Here is a 17,147-nt window from a genome sequence, read left to right as displayed (position 1 = left end):
ATGTAGGGTGGTGCTGTGGATGAGGGATATAATGTAAGACGGGGCGGTGCTGTGGATGAGGGATACAATGTAGGGTGGTGCTGTGGATGAGGGATATAATGTAAGACGGGGCGGTGCTGTGGATGAGGCATACAATGTAGGACAGCGTGGTGCTGTGGATGAGGGATACAATGTAGGGCAGTGCGGTGCTGTGGATGAGGGATACAATGTAGGGCGGGGCGGTGCTGTGGATGAGGGGTAGAATGTAGGGCGGTGCTGTGTATGAGGGATACAATGTAGGGCGGTGCTGTGGATGAGGGATACAATGTAGGGTGGTGCTGTGGATGAGGGATACAATGTAGGGTGGTGCTGTGGATGAGGGATACAATGTAGGGTGGTGCTGTGGATGAGGGATACAATGTAGGGCAGCATGGTGCTGTGGATGAGGGGTACAATGTAGGGCAGCACGGTGCTGTGGATGAGGGATATAATGTAAGACGGGGCTGTGCTGTGGATGAGGCATACAATGTAGGGCGGCGCGGGGCTGTGGAGAGCTTTATGGATGAAGGTAGTGAGTGTGAATTGAATTCTGTATTTAACGGGCAGCCAGTGCAGTGAATGGCACAGGGCAGAGGCGTCCAAGTAGCGGATGGGCAGAAAGATGAGCCTGGCTGCCGCATTCAGGTTAGATTAGAGAGGGTAGAGTCTGGCCCGGGGGGCCGATCAGCAGCGAGTTGTAATAATCGAGCCAGGAGTGGATGAGGGCAACAGTGAGCGTTTATAGCGCATCCACGGTGAGAAAAGAGCGGATTCTTGCGATGTTCTTGAGGTGCAGCTGACATGTTCGGGCCAGAGATTGGATGTAGGGGGTAAAGGAGAGATCTACGTCACATATGACTCCAAGGCAGCGGGTGTGTTGTCTAGGAGTTATGGCGCCACACACTGAGATGGAGATGTCAGGAGGAGGTCGGTTAGTGGAGGGTGGAAATACCAGTAAGTCAGTTTTAGGTAGAGAGAGGACATGGTGTTAGGGACAGCGGACAGACAGTTAGTGATGTTTTGGAGTAAAGGTGCAGAGATGTCACGGGAAGAGGTGTATAGCTGGGTGTCGTCAGCATAGAGATGGTACTGAAAGCCAAAACTACTGATGGTCTGTCCAATGGGAGCTGTGTAGATGGAGAAAAGGCAATGCTGAAGAGCAAGCCCTGGGGAACCCTAACAGTAAGGTGCTGGGGGCTGAGGACCGAGCCCTGGGGGACCGCAACAGCAAGGGGAAGGGGAGAAAAGGCGATGACCGAGCCCTGGGGACCCCAAGAGCAAGGGGAAAAGGAGAGGAGGAGGCCAAGATCGAGCCCTGGGAGACCCCAACAGCAAGGAGAAGAGAGGGGGAGGGGAGGGGGTTGAGGACATAGGCCTGGGGGACCGCAACAGCAAGAGGAACAGGAGGGGAAGAGGCCAAGGACTGAACCCTGGGGACCCCAACAGCAAGGGGAAGAGTAGGGGGCCGAGGACCGAGCCCTGGGTACCCAAACAGCAAGGGGCAGAGGACCGAACCCTGGGTACCCAAACAGCAAGGGGCAGAGGACCGAACCCTGGGGGACCCAAACAGCAAGGGGAAGAAGAGGGGGGGGGGGGAGGGCTAGCAAAGCAGACACTGAAAGAACGGTCAGATAGGTAGGAGGAGAACCAGGAGAGGGCAGTGTCCTTTAGGCCGATGGAGCGAAGCATACTGATGAGGAGTTTGTGGTCAACAGTGTCAAATGCTGCGGAGAGATAGAGGAGGAGCAGTTGGGAGTAATCACCCCTCGATTTGGCTGTCAGGAGGTCATTTGACACCTTTGTGAGGGCAGTTTTCGTCGAGTGTCGGAAGCCAGACTATAGGGGCTTCAGAAGAGAGTTCTCTGATAGCTAGCTTACAAGGCGGGAGTAAACCAGGCGTTCTAGTACTTTGGAGATGAAGGGGAGATTAAAGATGGGTCGGTAGTTGGCAGCATCAGTCGCGTCCGGAGTCGGCTTCTTTAGCAGTGGGGATATGATGGAGTGTTTGAATGAGGAGGGAAGATGCCAGAGATCAGAGAGAGGTTGAATATAGTGGTGAGATGGGAGGTAACTACTGGGGCGAGGCAACGGAGGGGCGGCGAGGGGAGAGGGAGCGGAGGAGGGGCGGCGAGGGGAGAGGGAGAGGGAGCAAGCAGAGGAGAGCAATTTGGAGACCACTTCCTCAGTTGTTGGTCGGAGTACAGGCAGCGAGCAGGAGCTAGATGCAGTATTGATGAGACTAGGGTCTGGCTAGTCTGAGATTGGGAAGTTATTTCCTGACGGATGTCATCAATATTACACTGATGGCCGGTAGATCACACTGGTGGTCGGTATAGCATACTGATATCGGTATATTACACTGATGGTCGGTATATCATACGGATATCGGTATAGTACACTGATGGTCAGTATAGCACACTGATGGTCGGTATATTATACTGATATTGTATATCACACTCATGGTCGGTATATCATACGGATATCGGTATAGTACACTGATGGTCAGTATAGCACACTGGTGGTCAGTATATTATACTGATATTGTATATCACACTCATGGTCGGTATATCATACTGGTGGCCGGTACATCACACTGGTGGCCGGTATAACATACTGATATAGGTATATGACACTGATGGCCGGTATATCACACTGTTGGCCAGTATATCATACTGGTATCGGTACATTACATTAGTGCTCCGCCTTCCTTCCACTGAATCTGCTGTGATACCTTTAAATCTGTCCTATTCTGTGCGCAGTGGTATGCCCCATTGCTTCATATAAATTGAATTGACTCTATTTGTACTATATGTATTTTCCTCATCACCTCCCCCAAATAGCTTTCTCCCCGTCTCATCTTAGTGTTGCTGGACACAGTTTGTTTTTGTAAGAGGGCAATAAAGCGCCCCCCCCCATCTTGTTCATTAGCCATCTAAAGGGGGGTCAGCTGGTTGACTAGTGAAATGTAACAAGCCACTCCCAGCTGAAGTCCTGGAGCCAGAACTTTAAAGCCAGTTCTACCCTCCATGCCTCACCTGATGTGTCCAGCAACAAGTGTTTGATGCTGTCGAATGATGCAGTTATACAGCGCAGGAGACAGGTTACATCCACAACTGTCCAAAGCCTGGAGGGAAATATTCTGCTCTTTGCACTGATCTCCATCACTATCCTCTTTTCAAGCCTTTACACTTTCTTCCAACGCCCGGCCCCAACACACTCTATCCACATCAGCCCCTCCCTCCTCTCCTCACCTATGTATGGCTCCCAGGCACTGTTCAACTTCCTAAGACGCCTTCAACCCCCCAATACTGCAAAGAAACACCTTAGCCACCCACACAAATCCCCTAACCATGCGCTCACCCTTGCTACCCTGCTACTCCTAGCTGCAGGGGACATCTCCCCCAACCCAGGCCCACCCAGTACTGTTCTCTACCAAAATGCCCCCCCTGGCCCCATTCAAATGTGCCCTATGGAACTCCCAATCTGCGTGTAACAAACTCCCAACTATCCATGACCTTTTCACCAGTAAACACTTTAATCTGCTCGCCCTCACAGAAACCTGGATACAGCAGTCCGATTCTACCTCCCCCCCCTGCATTGTCCTATGATGGCCTGCAGTTCTCCCAAACCCCCAGATCGGATGACAGACGCGGTGGAGGAGTAGGCATCATCCTCTCCCCAAACTGTACCTTCCAGGTCATTCCCTCAGCTCCCTCGCTTACCTTTCACTCCTTCGAAGTCCACACCCTGCGACTCTTCCGCCCCCTGCCTCTGCGTGTCGCAGTTATTTACCGCCCCCCAGGTCCCACCCGCCTGTTCCTAGACCACTTTGCTGCCCGGCTCCCCCACTTCCTATCCTGTGAAATCCAAATCTCATCCTTGGTGATTTCATCCCTACTAACGACTCTAGCTCCTCATCTGCCTCCCGGCTTTTAACACTTACCTCCTCCTTTGGCTTATCACTAATCTCTGACTCCCCCACTCATAGAGATGGTAACACTCTCGATTTAGTTTTCCTCCGTCTCTGCTCTGCTTCTCACTTTACTAACTCCCCACTTCCACTCTCGGATCACAACCTTCTCTCTTTCTCCATCAGGCACCCTAGCATCTCTCCTGACCCTCCTATCTATCGCACCTCTAGGAACCTCCAGTCTGTCCGCACTACACAGTTTGCTGAAACTATTCAGTCCTCCCTATCACCTATCTCTCGCCTCCCCTGCCCTAACCTGGCAGCTGAATACTACCACACCACCCTCAGCCGTGCCCTGGATGAAGCGGCACCGCCCGTGACGCGAGCCGTCAAACGCAGACCACGGCAACCCTGGCTCACGTCCCAAACGCGCTTCATCCGGCGGTGCTCTAGGTGCGCCGAGCAGCTGTGCAGAAAGTCAAAGCTGCCGGCAGACTTCCTCCACTTCAAATTCATGCTTAAAATGTATAACCTAGCCCTCCACCATGCCAAACAAGTTTATTTCACCTCCCTTGTCTCCTCACTATCCCACAACCCCAAACAACTCTTTGAGACCTTTTACTCCCTCCTCAGCCCCAAGGAACAGGCCCCTGCGACAGACCTGACTGCTGGAGAACTAGCTGCCTATTCCAAAGAAAAAATCAACAACATTCGAAAAGAAATCTCTGAAAGCTGCATGGTTAGCCCTGATCCCAGCTTCATCAGCACTGCACCCAGCACCTACTCACTATCTACGCTAGAACCAATGACAGAGGAAGAAGTCTCCAGGCTCCTTTCCGCTGCCCGCCCCACCACCTGCGCTAGCGACCCTCTCCCCTCTCACCTCCTCCACTCCCTTTCCCCAGCTTTCATTACTCACCTCACCACAATCTGCAACCTCTCCCTAACCTCTGGCACTTTTCCCTCCTCATTTAAACACTCCATTATATCCCCTCTGCTTAAAAAAACCAACCCTGGACCCGACTGATGCTGCCAACTACCGACCCGTCTCAAACCTCCCCTTCATCTCCAAATTACTGGAACGCCTGGTCTACTCCCGCCTTACTCGCTTTCTCTCTGACAACTCGCTCCTCGACCCCCTCCAGTCTGGTTTCCGCTCTCTACACTCGACCGAAACTGCCCTTACAAAAGTAACAAATGACCCGATGACTGCAAAGTCTAGAGGTGATTACTCCCTACTAATCCTCCTTGACCTCTCTGCTGCATCTGACACTGTCGACCATAATCTCCTTCTCACTATGCTGCACTCTATTGGTCTAAAGGACACTGCTCTCTCCTGGTTCTCTTCCTACCTCTCTGACCGCTCTTTCAGTGTCTCCTTTGCTGGCTCTATCTCCTCCCACTTCCTCTCGCTGTTGGGGTACCCCAGGGCTCACTCCTCGGCCCCCTCCTCTCGTTGTTGGGGTACCCCAGGGCTCGGTCCTTGGTCCCCTTCTCTTCTCTATCTATACTGCCCCAATTGGACAAACCATCCACAAATTTGGCCTCCAATACCATCTCTATGCTGACGACACCCAACTATACACCTCCTCTCGTGAGATCTCTGGACCATTCCTCCAAAATATCACTGACTGTCTGTCCGCTGTCTCTAACACTATGTCCTCCCTTTTTCTCAAACTTAGGCCGCCTGCAGACGAGCGGAAATCCCGCCGCGGGATTTCCCGTGGGATTTCCGCCGCTGAAAGTCTGCATAGGAGTGCATTACAATACGCACTCCTATGCAGACGGCCGCGGTTTGGCCGCGCGAAATCTCGCGCGGCAAACAAACCGCGGCATGTTCTAATTTTCTGCGGGGCACGCACTCACCTGGCTGCCGGCTCCGGTCTGCGCGGCAGCCAGCACATCAAAGAGCCGGGGCCGCCAGGCGCGGGTGAGTACGTGCTCGTCCCTGCAGGCTCTGGGGTCGGATCGCGCGGCGAGATTTCTCGCTGCCGGATCCGACCCGCTCGTCTGCAGGCGGCCTTAACCTCTCTAAAACTGACCTCCTTGTCTTTCCACCTTCTAACCAACCTCCCCTCAACATCTCCATTCCAGTGTCTGGCACCATCATAACCCCCAGACGGCATGCCCGCAGCCTTGGGGTCACACTGGACTCTTACCTCACCTTTACCCCCCATATCCAATATCCGGCCCAAACATGCTATATGCACCTCAGAAATATTGCTAAAATACGTCCGTTCCTAACCACGGACACGCTAAAGACGCTTGTGGGTGCCCTCATCCACTCCCGGCTTGACTACTGCAACTCGCTACTCATTGGCCTCCCCCGCACTAGACTCGCTCCACTCCAATCCATACTAAATGCAGCAGCTAGACTCATTTTTCTATCCAGTCGTTACTCAGACGCCTCTGCACTCTGCCAGTCACTGCATTGGCTGCCCATCCACTGCAGAACTAAATTTAAACTCCTCTACCTCACTCACAAAGCTCTGCATGGCGCTGCGCCACCATACATCGCCTCCCTCCTGTCCATACACCAGCATACATCGCCTCCCTCCTGTCAGTACACCACCATACATCGCCTCCCTCCTGTCAGTACACCAGCATACATCGCCTCCCTCCTGTCAGTACACCAGCATACATCGCCTCCCTCCTGTCAGTACACCAGCATACATCGCCTCCCTCCTGTCAGTACACCAGCATACATCGCCTCCCTCCTGTCAGTACACCACCATACATCGCCTCCCTCCTGTCAGTACACCACCATACATCGCCTCCCTCCTGTCAGTACACCACCATACATCGCCTCCCTCCTGTCAGTACACCACCATACATCGCCTCCCTCCTGTCAGTACACCACCATACATCGCCTCCCTCCTGTCAGTACACCACCATACACCGCCTCCCTCCTGTCAGTACACCACCGTACATCGCCTCCCTCCTGTCAGTACACCACCGTACACCGCCTCCCTCCTGTCAGTACACCACCGTACATCGCCTCCCTCCTGTCAGTACACCACCGTACATCGCCTCCCTCCTGTCAGTACACCACCATACATCGCCTCCCTCCTGTCAGTACACCACCATACATCGCCTCCCTCCTGTCAGTACACCACCATACATCGCCTCCCTCCTGTCAGTACACCACCATACATCGCCTCCCTCCTGTCAGTACACCACCATACATCGCCTCCCTCCTGTCAGTACACCACCATACATCGCCTCCCTCCTGTCAGTACACCACCATACATCGCCTCCCTCCGGTCAGTACACCACCATACATCGCCTCCCTACGGTCAGTACACCACCATACATCGCTTCCCTACTGTCAGTACACCACCATACATCGCCTCCCTACTGTCAGTACACCACCATACACCGCCTCCCTCCTGTCAGTACACCACCATACACCGCCTCCCTCCTGTCAGTACACCACCATACACCGCCTCCCTCCTGTCAGTACACCACCATACACCGCCTCCCTCCTGTCAGTACACCACCATACACCGCCTCCCTCCTGTCAGTACACCACCATACACCGCCTCCCTCCTGTCAGTACACCACCATACATCGCCTCCCTCCTGTCAGTACAGCACCATACATCGCCTCCCTCCTGTCAGTACACCACCATACATCACCTCCCTACTGTCAGTACACCACCATACATCGCCCCCCTCCTGTCAGTACACCACCATACATCGCCTCCCTCCTGTCAGTACACCACCATACATCGCCTCCCTCCTGTCAGTACACCACCATACATCGCCTCCCTCCTGTCAGTACACCACCATACATCGCCTCCCTCCTGTCAGTACACCACCATACATCGCCTCCCTCCTGTCAGTACACCACCATACATCGCCTCCCTACTGTCAGTACACCACCATACATCGCCTCCCTCCTGTCAGTACACCACCCAGCCCGCTCACTCCGATCGGCTAACACCCTCAGACTAAACACCCCTGTAATACGAACCTCTCATGCTCGCCTACAGGACTTCACCAGAGCAGCACCCATCCTCTGGAACGCTCTACCCCAAGGCATCCCGACAATTCCCGATGGACAAAACTTCAGACGTGCCTTAAAAACGCACCTCTTCAGGGAAGCATACCAAATCGCCTGACCTAGTCCCTCGCCCCTCCCTATGGTGCTCCACCCTGTTTGCCTTCTGATAAATGATCTGTACATCTAATTTCCTATTGCCTGTGTTCCCCAACCCCTGCTCCTCCTGTACCACCCCCAACCCATTTGTGTCTAACCCAATGTACCTTATATTGTAATTGTTGTGTTTGCATTTATCCATGCCTGAAAGCGCTGCGGAATAAGTTGGCGCTATACAAATAAAGATTATTATTATTATTATTATATCATACTGGTGGCCGGTGCATCACACTGGTGGTCGATAAATCATATTGATATCGGTATATCACACTGGTGGCCGGTATATCAGACTGATATCAGTATATCACACTGGTGGCTGGTATATCATACTGGTATCGCTACATTACATTAGTGGTCGATATATCATATTGATATCGGTATATCAGACTGGTGGCCGGTATATCATACTGATATCGGTATATCACACTGGTGGCCGGTACATTACATTAGTGGTCGATATATCATATTGATATTGGTATATCACACTGGTGGCCGGTATATCATACTGATATCGGTATATCACACTGGTGGCCGGTATATCACACTGATATCGGTATATCACACTGGTGGCCGGTATATCACACTGGTGGCCGGTATATCACACTGGTGGCCGGTATATCACACTGGTGGGCGGTATATCACACTGGTGGGCGGTATATCACACTGATATCGGTATATCACACTGATATCGGTATATGACACTGGTGGCCGGTATATCACACTGATATCGGTATATCACACTGATATCGGTATATCACACTGATATCGGTATATCACACTGATATCGGTATATCACACTGATATCGGTATATCACACTGGTGGCCGGTATAACATACTGATATCGGTATATCACACTGGTGGCCGGTATATCACACTGATATCGGAATATCACACTGGTGGCCGGTATATCACACTGATATCGGTATATCACACTGGTGGCCGGTATATCACACTGATATCGGTATATCACACTGATATCGGTATATCACACTGATATCGGTATATCACACTGATATCGGTATATCACACTGATATCGGTATATCACACTGGTGGCCGGTACATTACATTAGTGGTTAATATATCATACTGATATCAGTATATCACACTGGTGGCTGGTATATCATACTGGTGGCCGGTACATTACATTAGTGGTCGATATATCATATTGATATTGGTATATGACACTGGTGGCCGGTATATGACACTGGTGGCCGGTACATTACATTAGTGGTCGATATATCATATTGATATTGGTATATGACACTGGTGGCTGGTATATCACACTGGTATCAGTATATCACACTGATGGGCGGTATATTATACTGGTATCGGTACATTACATTAGTGGTCGATATATCATATTGATATTGGTATATCACACTGGTGGCCGGTATATCACACTGGTGGCCGGTATATAACACTGATATCAGTATATGACACTGGTGCCGGTACATTACATTAGTGGTCGATATATCATATTGATATTGGTATATCACACTGGTGGCCGGTATATCACACTGGTGGCCGGTATATCACACTGATATCAGTATATGACACTGGTGCCGGTACATTACATTAGTGGTCGATATATCATATTGATATTGGTATATCACACAGGGGGCCGGTATATCATACTGGTATAGGTATATGACATTGGTGGCCGGTATATCACACTGTTATCGGTATATCAAACTGGTGGTCGATATATTATACTGATATCGGTATATGACACTGATGGCCGGTAGATCACACTGTTGGCCGGTATATCATACTGGTATCGGTACATTTTGATATCGGTATATCACACTGGTGGGCGGTATATCACACTGATATCAGTATATCACACTGTTGGCCGGTATATCAGACTGATATCAGTATATCACACTGGTGGCCGGTATATCAGACTGATATCAGTATATCACACTGGTGGCCGGTATATCAGACTGATATCAGTATATCACACTGGTGGCCGGTATATCAGACTGATATCAGTATATCACACTGGTGGCCGGTATATCAGACTGATATCAGTATATCACACTGGTGGCCGGTATATCAGACTGATATCAGTATATCACACTGGTGGCCGGTATATCATACTGATATCAGTATATCACACTGGTGGCCGGTATATCAGACTGATATCAGTATATCACACTGGTGGCCGGTATATCACACTGATATCAGTATATCACACTGATATCAGTATATCACACTGGTGGCCGGTATATCATACTGATATCAGTATATCACACTGGTGGCCGGTATATCACACTGGTGGCCGGTATATCACACTGGTGGCCGGTATATCACACTGGTGGCCGGTATATCACACTGGTGGCCGGTATATCACACTGGTGGCCGGTATATCACACTGGTGGCCGGTATATCACACTGATATCAGTATATCACACTGGTGCCGGTACATTACATTAGTGGTCGATATATCATATTGATATTGGTATATCACACTGGTGGCCGGTATATCACACTGGTGGCCGGTATATCACACTGGTGGCCGGTATATAACACTGATATCAGTATATGACACTGGTGCCGGTACATTACATTAGTGGTCGATATATCATATTGATATTGGTATATCACACTGTTGGCCGGTATATCATACTGGTATAGGTATATGACATTGGTGGCCGGTATATCACACTGTTATCGGTATATCAAACTGGTGGTCGATATATTATACTGATATCGGTATATGACACTGATGGCCGGTAGATCACACTGTTGGCCGGTATATCATACTGGTATCGGTACATTTTGATATCGGTATATCACACTGGTGGGCGGTATATCACACTGATATCAGTATATCACACTGTTGGCCGGTATATCAGACTGATATCAGTATATCACACTGGTGGCCGGTATATCAGACTGATATCAGTATATCACACTGGTGGCCGGTATATCAGACTGATATCAGTATATCACACTGGTGGCCGGTATATCAGACTGATATCAGTATATCACACTGGTGGCCGGTATATCATACTGATATCAGTATATCACACTGGTGGCCGGTATATCAGACTGATATCAGTATATCACACTGGTGGCCGGTATATCACACTGATATCAGTATATCACACTGATATCAGTATATCACACTGATATCAGTATATCACACTGGTGGCCGGTATATCATACTGATATCAGTATATCACACTGGTGGCCGGTATATCACACTGGTGGCCGGTATATCACACTGGTGGCCGGTATATCACACTGGTGGCCGGTATATCACACTGGTGGCCGGTATATCACACTGATATCAGTATATGACACTGGTGCCGGTACATTACATTAGTGGTCGATATATCATATTGATATTGGTATATCACACTGTTGGCCGGTATATCATACTGGTATAGGTATATGACATTGGTGGCCGGTATATCACACTGTTATCGGTATATCAAACTGGTGGTCGATATATTATACTGATATCGGTATATGACACTGATGGCCGGTAGATCACACTGTTGGCCGGTATATCATACTGGTATCGGTACATTTTGATATCGGTATATCACACTGGTGGGCGGTATATCACACTGATATCAGTATATCACACTGTTGGCCGGTATATCAGACTGATATCAGTATATCACACTGGTGGCCGGTATATCAGACTGATATCAGTATATCACACTGGTGGCCGGTATATCAGACTGATATCAGTATATCACACTGGTGGCCGGTATATCATACTGATATCAGTATATCACACTGGTGGCCGGTATATCAGACTGATATCAGTATATCACACTGGTGGCCGGTATATCACACTGATATCAGTATATCACACTGATATCAGTATATCACACTGATATCAGTATATCACACTGATATCAGTATATCACACTGGTGGCCGGTATATCATACTGATATCAGTATATCACACTGGTGGCCGGTATATCACACTGGTGGCCGGTATATCACACTGGTGGCCGGTATATCACACTGGTGGCCGGTATATCACACTGGTGGCCGGTATATCACACTGATATCAGTATATGACACTGGTGCCGGTACATTACATTAGTGGTCGATATATCATATTGATATTGGTATATCACACAGGTGGCCGGTATATCATACTGGTATAGGTATATGACATTGGTGGCCGGTATATCACACTGTTATCGGTATATCAAACTGGTGGTCGATATATTATACTGATATCGGTATATGACACTGATGGCCGGTAGATCACACTGTTGGCCGGTATATCACACTGATATCAGTATATCACACTGGTGGCCGGTAAATCATACTGGTATCAGTATATCACACTGGTGGCCGGTAAATCACACTGGTGGCCGGTAAATCATACTGGTATCTGTACATTACATTAGTGGTCTATATATCATATTGATACATCACGCTGTTGGCCGGTAAATAACACTGTTGGCCGGTAAATCACACTGGTGGGCGGTATATCATACTGGTATCGGTACATTACATTAGTGGTCAATATATCATTTTGATATTGGTATATCACACTGATATCAGTATCACACTGGTGGGCGGTGTATCACACTGGTGGCCGGTATATCACACTGGTGGGCGGTATATCACACTGGTGGGCGGTATATCACACTGGTGGGCGGTATATCACACTGATATCAGTATATCACACTGGTGGGCGGTATATCATACTGATATCAGTATATCACACTGGTGGGCGGTATATCATACTGATATCAGTATATCACACTGGTGGGCGGTATATCATACTGATATCAGTATATCACACTGGTGGGCGGTATATCATACTGATATCAGTATATAACACTGGTGGGTGGTATATCACACTGATATCAGTATATGACACTGGTGCCGGTACATTACATTAATGGTCGATATATCATATTGATATTGGTATATGACACTGGTGGCCGGTATATCACACTGGTATCAGTATATCACACTGGTATCAGTATATCACACTGGTGGCTGGTACATTAAATTAGTGGTCGATATATCATATTGATATTGGTATAGGACACTGGTGGCCGGTATATCACAGTGGTATCAGTATATCACACTGGTGGCTGGTATATCATACTGATATCAGTATATGACACTGGTGGCCGGTATATCACACTGGTGGCCGGTACATTAAATTAGTGGTTGATATGTCATATTGATATTGGTATATCACACTGGTGGCCGGTATATCACACTGGTATCAGTATATCACACTGGTATCAGTATATCACACTGGTATCAGTATATCACACTGGTGGCCGCTACATTAAATTAGTGGTCGATATATCATATTGATATTGGTATAGGACACTGGTGGCCGGTATATCACAGTGGTATCAGTATATCACACTGGTGGCTGGTATATCATACTGATATCAGTATATGACACTGGTGGCCGGTACATTAAATTAGTGGTCGATATATCATATTGATATTGGTATATCACACTGGTATGCTCCTCTCTTGGGACTAAGCCTACAAATAAAACCGGGGAGGGTAGGATACTATATAGATGTTCCAATAGGAGGGACAGGAGGTAGATGGGCGGCAGCGTGCACCTATACATTTCTATTGGGATATATTTCCAATGGGTAGTGCTGACCCCCCTTTTTTTCCCTTTCTATACAAATATTGTGAAGCTTTGGCTGCCTTCACTGGGTCGTGCACACCTGCCGCCCATCTACCTCCTGTCCGTCCTATTGGAACATCTATATAGTATCCTACCCTCCCCGGTTTTATTTGTAGGCTTAGTCCCAAGAGAGGAGCATTTTGAGAGGTAGGAACTCAGCTTTCCCAGGTTAAGATATCCACCTGGTATTAATGTTAGGACCCATCTGAGAGCTTGGTCACCTGGACGTTGGTAGATGGGCCAATGTAATTTGATCAAATTACATACTAAGAACCTTGCATTATTTAATGTGGTTAGATTATAGGTTTGTATACCTCTGATAGTGAATTTATTTTGCGTGCTGCTGCCAATTTTGGTTTCTCACACTGATATCAGTATATCACACTGGTGGGCGGTATATCACACTGATATCGGTATATCACACGGATATCGGTATATCACACTGGTGGCTGGTATAACATACTGATATAGGTATATCACACTGGTGGCTGGTATAACATACTGATATAGGTATATGACACTGGTGGCCGGTATATCACACTGATATAGGTATATGACAGTGGTGGCCGGTACATTACATTAGTGGTCGATATATCACACTGGTATCAGTATATCACACTGGTATCAGTATATCACACTGGTGGCCGGTACATTACATTAGTGGTCGATATATCATATTGATATATGACACTGGTGGCTGGTATATCACACTGGTGGGCGGTATATCATACTGGTATCGGTACATTACATTAGTGGTCGATATATCATATTGGTATTGGTATATCACACTGGTGGCCGGTATATCACACTGATATCAGTATATGACACTGGTGCCGGTACATTACATTAGTGGTCGATATATCATATTGATATTGGTATATCACACAGGTGGCCGGTATATCATACTGATATCGGTATATCACACAGGTGGCCGGTATATCATACTGATATCAGTATATCACACTGGTGGCCGGTATATCATACTGATATCAGTATATCACACTGGTGGGTGGTATATCACACTGGTATCGGTACATTACATTAGTGGCCGGTATAGCACACTGGTGGCCGGTATATCATACTGGTATCGGTATATCACACTGGTGGGCGGTATATCATACTGATATCAGTATATCACACTGGTGGCCGGTATATCACACTGATATCAGTATATCACACTGGTGGCCGGTATAGCACACTGATATCAGTATATCACACTGGTGGCCGGTATATCACACTGATATCGGTATATCACACTGGTGGCCGGTATATCACACTGATATCAGTATATCACACTGGTGGCCGGTATATCATACTGATATCAGTATATCACACTGGTGGCCGGTATAGCATACTGATATCAGTATATCACACTGGTGGCCGGTATAGCATACTGATATCAGTATATCACACTGGTGGCCGGTATAGCATACTGATATCAGTATATCACACTGGTGGCCGGTATAGCATACTGATATCAGTATATCACACTGGTGGCCGGTATAGCACACTGATATCAGTATATCACACTGGTGGCCGGTATATCACACTGATATCGGTATATCACACTGGTGGCCGGTATAGCATACTGATATCGGTATATCACACTGGTGGCCGGGATATCACACTGATATCAGTATATCACACTGGTGGCCGGTATATCACACTGATATCAGTATATCACACTGGTGGCCGGTAAATCATACTGGTATCAGTATATCACACTGGTGGCCGGTAAATCATACTGGTATCAGTATATCACACTGGTGTCCGGTATATGACACTGGTGGCCGGTAAATCATACTGTTGGCCGGTGTATCACACTGGTGGGCGGTATATCATACTGGTATCTGTACATTACATTAGTGGTCGATATATCATATTGATATTGGTATATCACACTGATATCAGTATATCACACTGGTGGGCGGTATATCATACTGATATCAGTATATCATACTGGTATCGGTACATTACATTAGTGGCCGGTATATCACACTGGTGGCCGGTATATCATACTGGTATCGGTACATTACATTAGTGGCCGGTATATCACACTGGTGGCCGGAATATAACACTGATATCCGGTATATCACACTGGTATCAGTATATCACACTGGTATCAGTATATCACACTGGTATCAGTATATCACACTGGTATCAGTATATCACACTGGTGGCCGGTATATCACACTGGTGGCCGGTATATCACACTGGTGGCCGGTATATCACACTGATATCAGTATATCACACTGGTGGCCGGTATATCACACTGATATCAGTATATCACACTGGTGGCCGGTATATCACACTGATATCAGTATATCACACTGGTGGCCGGTATATCACACTGATATCAGTATATCACACTGGTGGCCGGTATATCACACTGATATCAGTATATCACACTGATATCAGTATATCACACTGGTATCAGTATATCACACTGGTGGCCGGTATATCACACTGATATCAGTATATCACACTGGTGGCCGGTATATCACACTGGTGGCCGGTATATCACACTGATATCAGTATATCACACTGGTGGGCGGTATATCACACTGATATCAGTATAGCACACTGATATCAGTATAGCACACTGGTGGCCGGTATATCACACTGGTATCAGTATATCACACTGGTGGCCGGTATATCACACTGGTATCAGTATATCACACTGGTGGCCGGTATATCACACTGGTATCAGTATATCACACTGGTGGGCGGTATATCACACTGATATCAGTATAGCACACTGATATCAGTATAGCACACTGGTGGCCGGTATATCATACTGGTATCAGTATATCACACTGGTGGGCGGTATATCACACTGATATCAGTATATCACACTGGTGGGCGGTATATCACACTGATATCAGTATATCACACTGGTGGGCGGTATATCACACTGGTATCGGTACATTACATTAGCGGTCGGCATATCACACTGATATCGATAACAGTCGCTACAGTGTGATCGGCCCTAGGACCCCCTGTCTGACCTTGCCGTTTCCCTATCGCCGGCTTCTCCGTTCCGGTGTCTCCTGTCGGTCGGTTGTGTTCTTTCGTCTCCATGGAAACGGCTTTTCCGGAGGCGGGGCTCCTTGTACTGCCAATCAGAGAAAGTAGCTGTAGGCGCGGGAGCCCTGGCCCCGCCCCCTGCAATGACATCGTTGGCGTAGGGCGGCTCCTGTCCTCCCTGGCAGTCAGAAGCGGTACAGGAGAGACACCTCAGAAGACGGATCTGTCCCACCACGGGGCCCCAACAGACCAATCATTGTAGCTTGAGGCCACCGGAACTAAAGGGGTGGAGCCAAGATGCCCGCCCACAACCAACGCTGGATTGGCTGGGCATCATCATGTCCCCAGCGCTGTGTAGTCTGGAGTCGGCATGTGTGCCCGC

At 48.3% G+C, this 17,147-nt stretch overlaps 1 protein-coding gene across 1 annotated transcript in view; it reads right to left on the bottom strand.

Moving 5' to 3' along the window:
- SPAG8 (sperm associated antigen 8) overlaps positions 1–16,874 on the bottom strand; it is a 55,002-nt gene extending 38,128 nt beyond the window's left edge. Inside the window, exon 1 of the mRNA XM_066602179.1 lies at positions 16,747–16,874. Within this exon, the coding sequence (XP_066458276.1) occupies positions 16,747–16,819 (73 nt within the window). The 5' untranslated portion in view covers positions 16,820–16,874. The remainder of the gene's footprint in view (positions 1–16,746) is intronic.
- Between the last annotated feature and the right edge of the window lie 273 nt (positions 16,875–17,147).

This window comes from Eleutherodactylus coqui, chromosome 5, assembly GCF_035609145.1.
Source record: "Eleutherodactylus coqui strain aEleCoq1 chromosome 5, aEleCoq1.hap1, whole genome shotgun sequence".
NCBI classification, from domain to species: Eukaryota; Metazoa; Chordata; class Amphibia; order Anura; family Eleutherodactylidae; genus Eleutherodactylus; species Eleutherodactylus coqui.
The sequence above is the reverse complement of the archived record's forward strand: the minus strand, read 5'-3'. Positions and strand labels throughout refer to the sequence as shown.